Raw genomic sequence first — 13,280 nt, forward strand, 5'->3', positions numbered from 1 at the left:
GATAAGAGAGCTCTGGCTGACCCAAGGCCATTCCAGGTGCAAGGGGAGGAGTGGGGAATCAAACCCAGTTCTCCCAGATAAGAGAGCTCTGGCTGACCCAAGGCCATTCCAGCAACTGCAAGGGGAGGAGTGGGGAATCAAACCTGGTTCTCCCCGATAAGAGTCCGTGCACTTCACCACTACACCAAACTGGCCTTTGTTTTGGTCTTGTTCTCAGCTTGTGCAGGGCAGGGAATGCGCAGCCCAGCCCCAAAGATGCCAATGAAGAATCTGGGGGGGGGGGGAGAGCCACCCGCTGCCAGGAGCCCTGCACAGAAGGGAGGCGAGTGCTAAACGTGGAATCTGTCAGAGTTTGAAAGAAGGGGCTGCTACATGCATTCAAAGGCACTTTGTTATTTTTGTTGTTTGATTTCAGGGAGGTTTGTGCTGCTCCAGTGTAAACTTGGTCTCAGTTATGGAAGCGCTGCTGCTGTCCGTGTTCTGAGCTACTCCTGGGCTAAGCCTGGCTCCACGGTGCCACGTCCTCTCCCCAGATTCCCAGCTCTGGCACACTTCTCAGGGCCTTCTCCTTCTCCCCTTGTTGCTCACGCGTGGAGCATTTCCTGGGAAACATCTCATCTGCCCCTCCAAGCCTCCCTCCTATGGGCCAGCTGCCTGCCGGGATGCTCTGGGGCGGGGCGGGGCAGGCCGTGTCAGTTTGCCGTGATGATGGTGATGATGATGATGATGACCAAGAAGGATAGATTCATGTTTGTGGGAGCAGGTAGTGCAAGTTTCCAGGGTGAGTCAAGTGGCCTTGGTGGTGAGACACGGGGAGGAGGAGTGCCTCACCTTCTGGGGGCCTGCAGGCAGTGGTGCCTTGAGGGCTCCTGGCATGGCACGGGGGGGGGGGCACGCATCTTTGTGCTGCTGGCTCCCCTCTTCCTGGCCCCAGAGGTCGAGGTGCCACTGTGCTTTGTGCAAGCAGTTTGGATCAGTTGGGGAGGTGGGATTGAACTGAGACTGAAGCCACTAGTCAGAAACAGCGGTGGAGTGCTAAGGGGGGGGGGGAGCATCATAACATCTGGCAAATCATTTAAAAAACAAACCCATCTCCTGCCAGTTTATGTGTTCAGTACTTGCAATGCAGTCAAACTGCAAAGGTGAGGCTCCACTGAGCCCTGCGTGGGGCCAGGTGAGGATGGATGGTGGGAGGCCAGGGGACCAGAACCCCTCCCCTTTCCTGCCGCCTCCTTCTGGGCAGGCTGGTGCGGCTTGGCTCCTGGCTGCCAGCAGTCCCTGGGAAGTGGCTGAAGAGGCTGATTCTCTTGGTGCTGAGTGGGACCAGTGGGAGCAGCAGAGGCAAAGGAGGAGGGGGCTCCTAGGGAGGCTGGTTAGATATTCCTCCCACTGGCCCAGACCAAAATTCCCAAGACAAAGGGAGGCTGGCCCTGCCTGGGAGAGGCTGGGCATTTGGGGGGGGGGGCGAGGAGGAGGAAGAGGAAGCAGCCCTGGTTTGGGGGAGATTTGGGGGATGTGCTCCTAAAAGGTGTGTAGTGCTTGGTGCCATAAGCCCTGGTGAGGAGGAGCTGGAAGGGTTAACAGACCTGGAAGAGTTGCCAGCCAGTTTCTCAGCTGAACAAACAGCAGCTGGCCCATCAATCACTCTCCAGGCACCAGTGTCAGCTGTTGACGATCAATCTCCTCTATGCTTCAGATCTCTTAGCCCTGAGTTCTAGCAGAGTCACTGCCACCCAGGGAGCAGGCTGATTGAGACTCCCATATAGCTCCCACCCAGGACCTGGTAACCTTGTGGAAGCAACAAGTCTATTTTCTGGCTTGCATCCATGCTTCTTCCTGATCCTGACCTGCTTGATTTCCTTGACATTTAGAAAGAATGGATGTTATTACTAAGAGCCAACATGGTTTTCTCAAGAACAAGTCATGTCAGACTAACCACATCTCTTTTTTTGAGAAAGTTACTACCTTGCTGGATCGGGGAATGCTGTAGACATCGTTTATCTTTCTTTCAGTAAGGCTTTTGATAAAGTTCCACATACTATCCTTGTTGACAAGTTGGTAAAATGTGGTTTGGATCCTGTTACCATTAGGTGGATCTCTAACTGGTTGACAGATTGCACCCAAAGAGTGCTTGTGAATGGTTCCTCATCCTCTTGGAGAGGAGTGACAAGTGGAGTGCCTCAAGAATCTTTCCTGGGACCTGTTTTGTTCAACATCTTTATCAATGATTTGGATGAAAGAATAGAGGGAATGCTTATTAAATTTGCAGATGATACTAAATTGGGAGAGGTTGCAAACACAGAAGAAGACAGAAACAGGATACAGGATGTTCTTGACAGGCTGGGAAAATGGGCTAAAACCAATAAAATGAATTTTAACAGGGATAAATGTGAAGTTCTGCATTTAGATAGGAAAAATCAAATGCATGGTTATAGGATGGGGGAGACTTGTCTTAGCAGTAGTATATGCGAAAAGGATCTACGGGTCTTAGTGGATCATACGCTGAACATGAGTCAACAGTGTGGTGCAGTGGCTAAAAAGGCAAATACAATTTTGGACTGCATCAACAAGTATAGTGTCCAGATCACGTGAAGTGATGGTACCGCTTTACTCTGCTCAGACCTCACCTGGAGTATTGTGTTCAGTTTTGGGCACCACATTTTAAGAAGGATATAGACAAGTGGAATAGGTCCAGAAGAGAGCAACGAAGATGGAGTCCAAGTCCTGTGAGGAAAGGTTGAAGGAGCTGGGGATGTTTAGACTGGAGAGGAGGGGGCTGAGAGGTGATAGGATCACCATCTTCAAGTACTTGAAGGGCTGTCATATAGAGGATGGTGTGGAATTGTTTTCTGTGGCCCCGGAAGGTAGAACCAGAACCAATGGATTGAAATTAAATCAAAAGAGTTTCCGGCTCAACACTAGGAAAAACTTCCTGACCGTTGGAGCGATTCCTAAGTGGAACAGGATTCCTCGGGAGGTGGTGGGCTCTCCTTCCTTGAAGGTTTTTAAGCACAGGCTAGATGGCCATCTGACAGCAATGAAGATCCTGTGAATTTTGGGGGAGGTGTTTGTGAGTTTCCTGCATTGTGCAGGGGTTGGACTAGATGACCCTGGAGGTCCCTTCCAACTCTATGATTTTATGTCAGAAAAGGGCAACTAGAATGATTAAAGGGTTGGAACACTTTCCCTATGAAGAAAGGTTAAAACGCTTGGGGCTCTTTAGCTTGGAAAAACGTCGACTGTGGGGTGACATGATAGAGGTTTACAAGATAATGCATGGGATGGAGAAAGTAGAGAAAGAAGTACTTTTCTCCCTTTCTCACAATACAAGAACTCATGGGCATTCAATGAAATTGCTGAGCAGTTGGGTTAAAACGGATAAAAGGAAGTGCTTCTACACTCAAAGGTGATTAACATGTGGAACTCACTGCCACAGGGGGTGGTGGCGGCTACAAGCATAGACAACTTCAAGAGGGGGTTAGATAAAAATATGGAACAGAGGTCCATCAGTGGCTATTAGCCACAGTGTATATATATATATATATATATATATATATATATATATATATATATATATATATATATATATATATATATATATATGTGTGTGTGTGTGTGTGTGTTTACATATATAATTCTTTTGGCCACTGTGTGACACAGAGTGTTGGACTGGATGGGCCACTGGCCTGATCCAACATGGCTTCTCTTATGTTCTTATGTGACGCAGAGTGTTGGACTGGATGGGCCACTGGCCTGATCCAACAGGGCTTCTCTTATGTTCTTATGTGACACAGAGTGTTGGACTGGAGGGGCCACTGGCCTGATCCAACAGGGCTTCTCTTATGTTCTTATGTGACACAGAGTGTTGGACTGGATGGGCCATTGGCCTGACCCAACATGGCTTTTCTTATGTGACACAGAGTGTTGGACTGGAGGGGCCATTGACCTGATCCAGCATGGCCTCTCTTATGTGACTCAGAGTGTTGGACTGGATGGGCCACTGGCCTGATCCAACAGGGCTTCTCTTATGTTCTTATGTGACGCAGAGTGTTGGACTGGATGGGCCACTGGCCTGATCCAACAGGGCTTCTCTTATGTTCTTATGTGACGCATAGTGTTGGACTGGATGGGCCACTGGCCTGATCCAACAGGGCTTCTCTTATGTTCTTATGTGACGCAGAGTGTTGGACTGGAGGGGCCACTGGCCTGATCCAACAGGGCTTCTCTTATGTTCTTATGTGACGCAGAGTGTTGGACTGGAGGGGCCACTGGCCTGACCCAACAGGGCTTCTCTTATGTTCTTATGTGACACAGAGTGTTGGACTGGAGGGGCCACTGGCCTGACCCAACAGGGCTTCTCTTATGTTCTTATGTGACACAGAGTGTTGGACTGGAGGGGCCACTGACCTGATCCAACAGGGCTTCTCTTATGTTCTTATGTGACACAGAGTGTTGGACTGGATGGGCCATTGGCCTGACCCAACAGGGCTTCTCTTATGTTCTTCTGTGACACAGAGTGTTGGACTGGAGGGGCACTGGCCTGATCCAACACGGCTTCTCTTATGTTCTTATGTGACACAGAGTGTTGGACTGGAGGGGCCACTGGCCTGATCCAACTTGGCTTCTCTTATGTTCTTATGTGACACAGAGTGTTGGACTGGATCGGCCATTGGCCTGATCCAACAGGGCTTCTCTTATGTTCTTTTGTGACACAGAGTGTTGGACTGGATGGGCCATTGGCCTGATCCAACAGGGCTTCTCTTATGTTCTTATGTGACACAGAGTGTTGGACTGGATGGGCCATTGGCCTGATCCAACAGGGCTTCTCTTATGTTCTTATGTGACACAGAGTGTTGGACTGGATGGGCCATTGGCCTGATCCAACAGGGCTTCTCTTATGTTCTTCTGTGACACAGAGTGTCGGACTGGATGGGCCTGATCCAACAGGGCTTCTCTTCTGTTCTTATGTGACACAGTGTTGGACTGGATGGGCCACTGGCCTGATCCAACAGGGCTTCTCTTATGTTCTTATATGACACAGAGTGTTGGACTGGATGGGCCATTGGCCTGATCCAACAGGGCTTCTCTTCTGTTCTTATGTGACACAGAGTGTTGGACTGGGTGGGCCACTGGCCTGATCCAACAGGGCTTCTCTGATGTTCTTATGTGACGCAGAGTGTTGGACTGGATGGGCCACTGGCCTGATCCAACAGGGCTTCTCTTATGCTCTTATGTGACACAGAGTGTTGGACTGGAGGGGCCACTGGCCTGATCCAACAGGGCTTCTCTTATGTTCTTATGTGACACAGAGTGCTGGACTGGATGGGCCATTGGCCTGACCCAACAGGGCTTCTCTTATGTTCTTCTGTGACACAGAGTGTTGGACTGGAGGGGCACTGGCCTGATCCAACACGGCTTCTGTTATGTTCTTATGTGACACAGAGTGTTGGACTGGAGGGGCCACTGGCCTGATCCAACTTGGCTTCTCTTATGTTCTTATGTGACACAGAGTGTTGGACTGGATCGGCCATTGGCCTGATCCAACAGGGCTTCTCTTATGTTCTTTTGTGACACAGAGTGTTGGACTGGATGGGCCATTGGCCTGATCCAACAGGGCTTCTCTTATGTTCTTATGTGACACAGAGTGTTAGACTGGATGGGCCATTGGCCTGATCCAACAGGGCTTCTCTTCTGTTCTTATGTGACACAGAGTGTTGGACTGGGTGGGCCACTGGCCTGATCCAACAGGGCTTCTCTGATGTTCTTATGTGACGCAGAGTGTTGGACTGGATGGGCCACTGACCTGACCCAACAGGGCTTCTCTTATGTTCTTATGTGACACAGAGTGTTGGACTGGAGGGGCCACTGGCCTGATCCAACAGGGCTTCTCTTATGTTCTTATGTGACACAGAGTGTTGGACTGGATGGGCCGTTGGCCTGACCCAACAGGGCTTCTCTTATGTTCTTCTGTGACACAGAGTGTTGGACTGGAGGGGCACTGGCCTGATCCAACACGGCTTCTGTTATGTTCTTATGTGACACAGAGTGTTGGACTGGAGGGGCCACTGGCCTGATCCAACTTGGCTTCTCTTATGTTCTTATGTGACACAGAGTGTTGGACTGGATCGGCCATTGGCCTGATCCAACAGGGCTTCTCTTATGTTCTTTTGTGACACAGAGTGTTGGACTGGATGGGCCATTGGCCTGATCCAACAGGGCTTCTCTTATGTTCTTCTGTGACACAGAGTGTCGGACTGGATGGGCCTGATCCAACAGGGCTTCTCTTCTGTTCTTATGTGACACAGTGTTGGACTGGATGGGCCACTGGCCTGATCCAACAGGGCTTCTCTTATGTTCTTATATGACACAGAGTGTTGGACTGGATGGGCCATTGGCCTGATCCAACAGGGCTTCTCTTCTGTTCTTATGTGACACAGAGTGTTGGACTGGGTGGGCCACTGGCCTGATCCAACAGGGCTTCTCTGATGTTCTTATGTGACGCAGAGTGTTGGACTGGATGGGCCACTGGCCTGATCCAACAGGGCTTCTCTTATGCTCTTATGTGACACAGAGTGTTGGACTGGAGGGGCCACTGGCCTGATCCAACAGGGCTTCTCTTATGTTCTTATGTGACACAGAGTGTTGGACTGGATGGGCCATTGGCCTGACCCAACAGGGCTTCTCTTATGTTCTTCTGTGACACAGAGTGTTGGACTGGAGGGGCACTGGCCTGATCCAACACGGCTTCTGTTATGTTCTTATGTGACACAGAGTGTTGGACTGGAGGGGCCACTGGCCTGATCCAACTTGGCTTCTCTTATGTTCTTATGTGACACAGAGTGTTGGACTGGATCGGCCATTGGCCTGATCCAACAGGGCTTCTCTTATGTTCTTTTGTGACACAGAGTGTTGGACTGGATGGGCCATTGGCCTGATCCAACAGGGCTTCTCTTATGTTCTTATGTGACACAGAGTGTTAGACTGGATGGGCCATTGGCCTGATCCAACAGGGCTTCTCTTCTGTTCTTATGTGACACAGAGTGTTGGACTGGGTGGGCCACTGGCCTGATCCAACAGGGCTTCTCTTATGTTCTTATGTGACACAGAGTGTTGGACTGGATCGGCCATTGGCCTGATCCAACAGGGCTTCTCTTATGTTCTTTTGCGACACAGAGTGTTGGACTGGATGGGCCATTGGCCTGATCCAACAGGGCTTCTCTTATGTTCTTATGTGACACAGAGTGTTGGACTGGATGGGCCATTGGCCTGATCCAACAGGGCTTCTCTTATGTTCTTATGTGACACAGAGTGTTGGACTGGATGGGCCATTGGCCTGATCCAACAGGGCTTCTCTTATGTTCTTATGTGACACAGAGTGTTGGACTGGATGGGCCATTGGCCTGATCCAACAGGGCTTCTCTTATGTTCTTCTGTGACACAGAGTGTCGGACTGGATGGGCCTGATCCAACAGGGCTTCTCTTCTGTTCTTATGTGACACAGTGTTGGACTGGATGGGCCACTGGCCTGATCCAACAGGGCTTCTCTTATGTTCTTATATAACACAGAGTGTTGGACTGGATGGGCCATTGGCCTGATCCAACAGGGCTTCTCTTATGTTCTTATGTGACACAGAGTGTTGGACTGGGTGGGCCACTGGCCTGATCCAACAGGGCTTCTCTTATGTTCTTATGTGACGCATAGTGTTGGACTGGATGGGCCACTGGCCTGATCCAACAGGGCTTCTCTTATGTTCTTATGTGACGCAGAGTGTTGGACTGGAGGGGCCACTGGCCTGATCCAACAGGGCTTCTCTTATGTTCTTATGTGACACAGAGTGTTGGACTGGATGGGCCATTGGCCTGACCCAACATGGCTTTTCTTATGTGACACAGAGTGTTGGACTGGAGGGGCCATTGGCCTGACCCAACAGGGCTTCTCTTATGTTCTTCTGTGACACAGAGTGTTGGACTGGAGGGGCACTGGCCTGATCCAACACGGCTTCTGTTATGTTCTTATGTGACACAGAGTGTTGGACTGGAGGGGCCACTGGCCTGATCCAACTTGGCTTCTCTTATGTTCTTATGTGACACAGAGTGTTGGACTGGATCGGCCATTGGCCTGATCCAACAGGGCTTCTCTTATGTTCTTTTGTGACACAGAGTGTTGGACTGGATGGGCCATTGGCCTGATCCAACAGGGCTTCTCTTATGTTCTTATGTGACACAGAGTGTTAGACTGGATGGGCCATTGGCCTGATCCAACAGGGCTTCTCTTCTGTTCTTATGTGACACAGAGTGTTGGACTGGGTGGGCCACTGGCCTGATCCAACAGGGCTTCTCTGATGTTCTTATGTGACGCAGAGTGTTGGACTGGATGGGCCACTGACATGACCCAACAGGGCTTCTCTTATGTTCTTATGTGACACAGAGTGTTGGACTGGAGGGGCCACTGGCCTGATCCAACAGGGCTTCTCTTATGTTCTTATGTGACACAGAGTGTTGGACTGGATGGGCCGTTGGCCTGACCCAACAGGGCTTCTCTTATGTTCTTCTGTGACACAGAGTGTTGGACTGGAGGGGCACTGGCCTGATCCAACACGGCTTCTGTTATGTTCTTATGTGACACAGAGTGTTGGACTGGAGGGGCCACTGGCCTGATCCAACTTGGCTTCTCTTATGTTCTTATGTGACACAGAGTGTTGGACTGGATCGGCCATTGGCCTGATCCAACAGGGCTTCTCTTATGTTCTTTTGTGACACAGAGTGTTGGACTGGATGGGCCATTGGCCTGATCCAACAGGGCTTCCCTTATGTTCTTATGTGACACAGAGTGTTGGACTGGATGGGCCATTGGCCTGATCCAACAGGGCTTCTCTTATGTTCTTATGTGACACAGAGTGTTGGACTGGATGGGCCATTGGCCTGATCCAACAGGGCTTCTCTTATGTTCTTCTGTGACACAGAGTGTCCGACTGGATGGGCCTGATCCAACAGGGCTTCTCTTCTGTTCTTATGTGACACAGTGTTGGACTGGATGGGCCACTGGCCTGATCCAACAGGGCTTCTCTTATGTTCTTATATGACACAGAGTGTTGGACTGGATGGGCCATTGGCCTGACCCAACATGGCTTTTCTTATGTGACACAGAGTGTTGGACTGGAGGGGCCATTGACCTGATCCAGCATGGCCTCTCTTATGTGACTCAGAGTGTCGGACTGGAGGGGCCACTGGCCTGATCCAACAGGGCTTCTCTTATGTTCTTATGTGACGCAGAGTGTTGGACTGGATGGGCCACTGGCCTGATCCAACATGGCTTCTCTTATGTTCTTATGTGACGCATAGTGTTGGACTGGATGGGCCACTGGCCTGATCCAACAGGGCTTCTCTTATGTTCTTATGTGACGCAGAGTGTTGGACTGGAGGGGCCACTGGCCTGATCCAACAGGGCTTCTCTTATGTTCTTATGTGACACAGAGTGTTGGACTGGATGGGCCATTGGCCTGACCCAACATGGCTTTTCTTATGTGACACAGAGTGTCGGACTGGAGGGGCCACTGGCCTGACCCAACAGGGCTTCTCTTATGTTCTTATGTGACACAGAGTGTTGGACTGGAGGGGCCACTGGCCTGACCCAACAGGGCTTCTCTTATGTTCTTATGTGACACAGAGTGTTGGACTGGAGGGGCCACTGGCCTGATCCAACAGGGCTTCTCTTATGTTCTTATGTGACACAGAGTGTTGGACTGGATGGGCCATTGGCCTGACCCAACAGGGCTTCTCTTATGTTCTTCTGTGACACAGAGTGTTGGACTGGAGGGGCACTGGCCTGATCCAACACGGCTTCTCTTATGTTCTTATGTGACACAGAGTGTTGGACTGGAGGGGCCACTGGCCTGATCCAACTTGGCTTCTCTTATGTTCTTATGTGACACAGAGTGTTGGACTGGATCGGCCATTGGCCTGATCCAACAGGGCTTCTCTTATGTTCTTTTGCGACACAGAGTGTTGGACTGGATGGGCCATTGGCCTGATCCAACAGGGCTTCTCTTATGTTCTTATGTGACACAGAGTGTTGGACTGGATGGGCCATTGGCCTGATCCAACAGGGCTTCTCTTATGTTCTTATGTGACACAGAGTGTTGGACTGGATGGGCCATTGGCCTGATCCAACAGGGCTTCTCTTATGTTCTTATGTGACACAGAGTGTTGGACTGGATGGGCCATTGGCCTGATCCAACAGGGCTTCTCTTATGTTCTTCTGTGACACAGAGTGTCGGACTGGATGGGCCTGATCCAACAGGGCTTCTCTTCTGTTCTTATGTGACACAGTGTTGGACTGGATGGGCCACTGGCCTGATCCAACAGGGCTTCTCTTATGTTCTTATATAACACAGAGTGTTGGACTGGATGGGCCATTGGCCTGATCCAACAGGGCTTCTCTTATGTTCTTATGTGACACAGAGTGTTGGACTGGGTGGGCCACTGGCCTGATCCAACAGGGCTTCTCTGATGTTCTTATGTGACGCAGAGTGTTGGACTGGATGGGCCACTGGCCTGATCCAACAGGGCTTCTCTTATGCTCTTTTGTGACACAGAGTGCTGGACTGGATGGGCCATTGGCCTGATCCAACAGGGCTTCTCTTATGTTCTTATATGACACAGAGTGTTGGACTGGATGGGCCATTGGCCTGATCCAACAGGGCTTCTCTTATGTTCTTATGTGACACAGGGTGTCGGACTGGATGGGCCACTGGCCTGATCCAACAGGGCTTCTCTTATGTTCTTATGTGTCACAGAATGTTGGAGTGGATGGGTCATTGGCCTGATCCAACAGGGCTTCTCTTCTGTTCTTATGTGACACAGAGTGTTGGACTGGAGGGGCCACTGGCCTGATCCAACATGGCTTCTCTTATGTTCTTATGTGACACAGAGTGTTGGGCTGGATGGGCCACTGGCCTGATCCAACAGGGCTTCTCTTATGTTCTTCTGTGACACAGAGTGTTGGACTGGATGGGCCATTGGCCTGATCCAACAGGGCTTCTCTTATGTTCTTCTGTGACACAGAGTGTTGGACTGGATGGGCCATTGCCCTGATTCAACAGGGCTTCTCTTATGTTCTTATGTGACACAGAGTGTTGGGCTGGATGGGCCACTGGCCTGATCCAACAGGGCTTCTCTTATGTTCTTATGTGACACAGAGTGTTGGACTGGATGGGCCATTGCCCTGATTCAACAGGGCTTCTCTTATGTTCTTCTGTGACACAGAGTGTCGGACTGGAGGGGCCACTGGCCTGATCCAACATGGCTTCTCTTATGTTCTTCTGTGACACAGAGTGTCGGACTGGATGGGCCTGATCCAACAGGGCTTCTCTTATGTTCTTATGACACCTTGACCTTTTGACTTTTGGACATTGACTTCCGATTCCGGTTTGTGATTCTGCATTGGTGACTTGGCTTCTCCTTGACTTCCTGGACATTGCCTTGGACTGGCTTTGAGCTCCTGCCTGCACCATGAGAACGTGACACCTGGCACACTTTCTCCAGACTTGCCGCTGTGGCTCCCTCAGCTGTAGGGCAGGGCAGTCAGCCCTATGCCAGGGGCAGGCGCATCAGGAAGGGCCACCCTGCTGTCTCCCTGTCCCTGCCAGAGGGGGGTTGTTATGCCTGGGGGGATCCCGCTGCTGCTCCACTGCCAGTCCTGGGCCTGGTGGGGGAGGGCTCAGGCGATCCTCTCCAAGGCAGCTCCCAAAGGAACCAGCCCCCCCTGCTGCCACCAAACCAGCTGTGCTGACCCCCCAGGTGGCCTAGCCTGAGCTGGAGAAGGGTCTCCTGCCGTGGCAACTGATGAAGGAGAGTGCCCGCGATGCCATAAGGGCAGCTCTGCCATGGCCCCTGCCAATGCCCTTCCTGGCAACCACCCAGCTGCCACCGCAGCACAAGGATCTTTGCTACACCAGCCCCTGAAGATACCTGCAACAGTGTTTAGCTTGGAGAAACGTTGACTGAGGGGGGACATGAAAGAGGTTTACAGGATTATGCATGGGATAGAGAAGGTAGAGAAAGAAGCACTTTTCTCCTTTTCTCACGTTACGAGAACTTGTGGGCGTTCAATGAAATTGCTGAGCACTCAAGTTAGAATGGATAAAAGGAAGTCCTTCTTAACCCAAAGGGTGATTAACATGTGGAAATCACTGCCACAGGAGGTGGTGGTGGCTACAAACATAGCCAGCTTCAAGAGGGGATTGGATCAAAATCTGGAGCAGAGGTCCATCAGTGGCTATTAGCTGCAGGATATTGTTGGAACTCTCTGTCTGGGGCAGTGATGCTCTGTATTCTGGGTGCTGCTAGGGGGGGGGTGCAGTGGGAGGGCTTCTAGTGTCCTGGCCCCACTGATGGACCTCCTGATGGCCCCTGGGTTTGGGCCACTGTGAGTGTTGGACTGGATGGGCCACTGGCCTGATCCAACATGGCATGTCTGGGGCAGTGATGCTGTATATTATTGGCGCTTTTGAGGCAACAGTGGAAGGACTTCTGGAGTCCTGGCCCCACTGGTTACCTCCTGATGACCCCTGGGTTTGGGCCACTGTGTGACAGTGCAATGGACTGGGTGGATCCGATCCAACATGGCTCCTTGTATGTTCTCATCCAGCACGTGACTGCAAAGCAGCTCTCTGCCCTGAGAGACCAACCAAGCAGGGTGGGGGTGCTGCTGGACCTGACAACTGCTGTGCTTTGTGCCCTCGTGCTCAGGCCTGCCCCCGCCCAGCAACTGGACCTGTGGCATCCCCGGGGAGTCTGGGGCAGGCCAGGATGCCCCGTGGGGTCACCCTTGCCAGCACGATGGGCGCATGGTGCCGAGTGCTCTGGGGCCCTGTGCCCCCTTCTGTGCCCGGGACCACCATGCTGTGCATCAGTGTCTGAGCCTGAGAATTGGGGGGCCAGCCCGGGGCACTGCCAGCCCTTCCCTTGCTGTCCACTGATGGCTTCCTTGCCCCGTGTGTCTTGGCTGTGCTGGGGCGCATGTGGGAGGCCACTCGGGGGGGGGGGGGCGTTGCCTGCCGGGGGAACTGACTGCGGGTGCTGAACTGGGCCTGCCTCCTGTCCTGTGGTGCCCCCCCCCCGGGGATGGCTGGGGGCGCTTTGTAAAAGGGCTTGGCAGCTTGGGGGTGGGAAAGATTTGGAGACGGGGGGGGGGGGGGAGCAGAATCTGGGGATGGACTCCAGTGGAGCTGAACGCCATGGGATCCACCTTCCAAAGCGGCCACATTATCCAGGGGAAC

At 51.8% G+C, this 13,280-nt stretch overlaps 1 protein-coding gene across 1 annotated transcript in view; it reads right to left on the reverse strand.

Moving 5' to 3' along the window:
• Positions 1 to 13,022, reverse strand: part of STAG3 (STAG3 cohesin complex component) — a 100,014-nt gene extending 86,992 nt beyond the window's left edge. The window contains exon 1 of the mRNA XM_060233495.1: positions 12,776 to 13,022. Coding sequence (XP_060089478.1) covers positions 12,776 to 13,022 — 247 coding nt within the window. The remainder of the gene's footprint in view (positions 1 to 12,775) is intronic.
• Positions 13,023 to 13,280: the final 258 nt, after the last annotated feature.

The sequence above is a fragment of the Heteronotia binoei genome, chromosome 2 (assembly GCF_032191835.1).
Source record: "Heteronotia binoei isolate CCM8104 ecotype False Entrance Well chromosome 2, APGP_CSIRO_Hbin_v1, whole genome shotgun sequence".
Classification (NCBI taxonomy): domain Eukaryota; kingdom Metazoa; phylum Chordata; class Lepidosauria; order Squamata; family Gekkonidae; genus Heteronotia; species Heteronotia binoei.